This window comes from Dasypus novemcinctus, chromosome 25 (genome assembly GCF_030445035.2).
Source record: "Dasypus novemcinctus isolate mDasNov1 chromosome 25, mDasNov1.1.hap2, whole genome shotgun sequence".
Classification (NCBI taxonomy): domain Eukaryota; kingdom Metazoa; phylum Chordata; class Mammalia; order Cingulata; family Dasypodidae; genus Dasypus; species Dasypus novemcinctus.
The window spans coordinates 63097058-63099418 of NC_080697.1; the positions used below are offsets into that span (position 1 = coordinate 63097058).

Sequence of the window (2361 nt, forward strand, 5' to 3'; positions counted from 1 at the left end):
TCACTATGATTCCCTGTCAGAAATATTTTGCTTCAGGTATATGAAAACTATCATTGAGAATATAAATCCTACATACCCATTCTAAGTGAGGAATCCAATTCACATTCTAATATACTATCTCTTTTTCAGTGCAAATTTATTTCTGCTGCTAAAAATAAAACTCCAAGGGCATGCATTCCCTCTAAGGGCAGGAAATAATATTCATTACTTGTGAAAGAGATATACTTGTAATGTATCTCTAAATGTGTGCATGTAAATATACACATATATATAATTATATGGGCATAAATTATATATATGAAAATAAGGGAAACATCTTTATGTGATATGTATGAATATGTGCACACATGTGTATAGATTAAATAAAGCTTCTTTTTGTCCTAGGGTTAGAGTCATTCCAACAATCATCCAAATATGTGGCAAACGAATCAGACCCTGGATGGTAACTTTTTCCTGTTGGGAATTTTCAGCCAAAGCTCACACCCTGGCCTGCTCTGCTCACTCATCTTCAGTTTATTTCTGATGGCTGTGACTGGGAATATCATCTTGATCCTTCTGATCCACACTGAACACCATCTGCATACTCCCATGTACTTCTTTATCAACCAGCTCTCCCTCATGGACTTGATGTATATTTCTGTTATTGTGCCCAAAATGCTGGTCAACCAGTTGGCCAAGGTAAAGACAATTTCAGTCCTTGGGTGTGGGACCCAGATGTTCTTCTATCTACTGTTGGGGGGTGCAGAGTGCTGCCTTTTAGGTGCCATGGCCTATGACCGGTACGTGGCCATCTGTCATCCTCTCCGTTACTCTGTCCTCATGAACTACAGGGTCTGTCTCCTCCTGGCATCTGGCTGCTGGTGTGTTGGCTCTGTAGATGGTGTCATGCTCACTCCCACCACCATGTCCTTCCCCTTCTGCCGGTCCAGAAAGATCCATCACTTCTTCTGTGAGGTTCCTGCCTTGCTGAAACTCTCTTGTTTGAATACTTCACTATACGAGATTCTTATGTACTTTTGTTGTGTCATAATGCTCCTTATTCCTGTGATAATCATTTCAGGCTCCTACTACTTCATCATCCTCACCATCCACAGGATGAAATCAACAGAGGGCCAGAAGAAAGCCTTTGCCACCTGTTCCTCCCACATTATGGTTGTCATCCTCTTCTATGGGACCGCCATCTACACATACATGCTCCCCAGCTCCTACCACACCCCTGAGAAGGATATTATGGTGTCCTTCTTCTACACCATCCTCACACCTGTGCTCAATCCTGTCATTTACAGCCTCAGGAATAAAGATGTCACAGGGGCTCTGAAGAAAATGCTGAGGGCAGGGAAAGTGTCATACTAATGCACGAAGCAATCTAAACTAGTCCTCTCTGTTTTTGCCTCCTTCTTCACTTTAGGTGTCATTTCTCCAAACAAATGGTGCCTCCAGGTGATGTCTGAATCTTGTGTTGTATTTGAGGAGATTTCAGGCTAATTATGCTGTTTCACATACTCAGTTCTTATGCTTGAGATTATGCTCACATATCCCCCTTATCTCATTGGATGAATCTATTTTCCATCCTCTTGAGTCAATTAAAGTTTTTGTAGATTAAGATTAAGTAATGTGAAACTAAACTTGGGTTTATAATCCTTAAGCGGTTATCCATTACAATAAGTTCTTATGTTTTGACATCATCAGGGGCTGGGTGATCATTATGAAATAATGATAATCCCATTCTGATTGATTACTGAGAAATTCAATCTGTTTTAAGCACTTTTCATTCACTATCTCATTTGATTGTGATAGAGTCTAAGGTTGCCTAAAGGCAAGAACCCAAGCTTTTGTGACAAATTTAAAACTTGCAGAGTCTCAGACACCACAAATTTACCAGTAGATTTTTCTTCCACCAATACATCAGGAATGGACTTTCAATTAGACTCCTATTTTTTTAAACAACTCAATTTAATTGATGCATATTAATAAAGCACACAATTCATCCAAAATGTACAATTTTTATAACCATATTTTTGTGTTTTTATCCTTCCAATCATTATTAGAGCATTTTTATTATTTCAGTAAAAAAAATAAACAAAAAACAGACAAGGAAGTTCCTTACCTTTTAATCTATGTTTCTCCTCCTGTACATAGCTGGTTTATATGGCTATTCTTGCAGTTATTTATTTATTAAGCAGGTTTATTGAGCTATATTCACATTTCATATGATATATCCAAAGTGTATAATCAATGGCTTTACTATAATCACAATGTTGTACATTCGTCATCTCAAAAATTATAGAACAATTTCATTACCCTCCCCAAAAAGACTCCACACCCCTTAACATTCCTTCCTCAGATCTATATAACCACTAA

General features: G+C 38.0%; 1 protein-coding gene across 1 annotated transcript; it reads left to right on the forward strand.

Annotated features, from left to right (window-relative positions):
• The first annotated feature begins 414 nt into the window (after nucleotides 1-414).
• Nucleotides 415-1353, forward strand: LOC101431140 (olfactory receptor 2T10-like). Its single transcript, XM_004465237.1, has one exon. It carries the CDS (start codon nucleotides 415-417, stop codon nucleotides 1351-1353), a length of 939 nt encoding a protein of 312 aa, XP_004465294.1.
• The last annotated feature ends 1008 nt before the right edge of the window (nucleotides 1354-2361 follow it).

What these genes read in the sequence shown, in the direction of transcription:
- LOC101431140 (XM_004465237.1), top strand. Translation starts at nt 415, where the DNA reads ATGTGGCAAACGAATCAGACCCTGGATGGTAACTTTTTCCTGTTGGGA.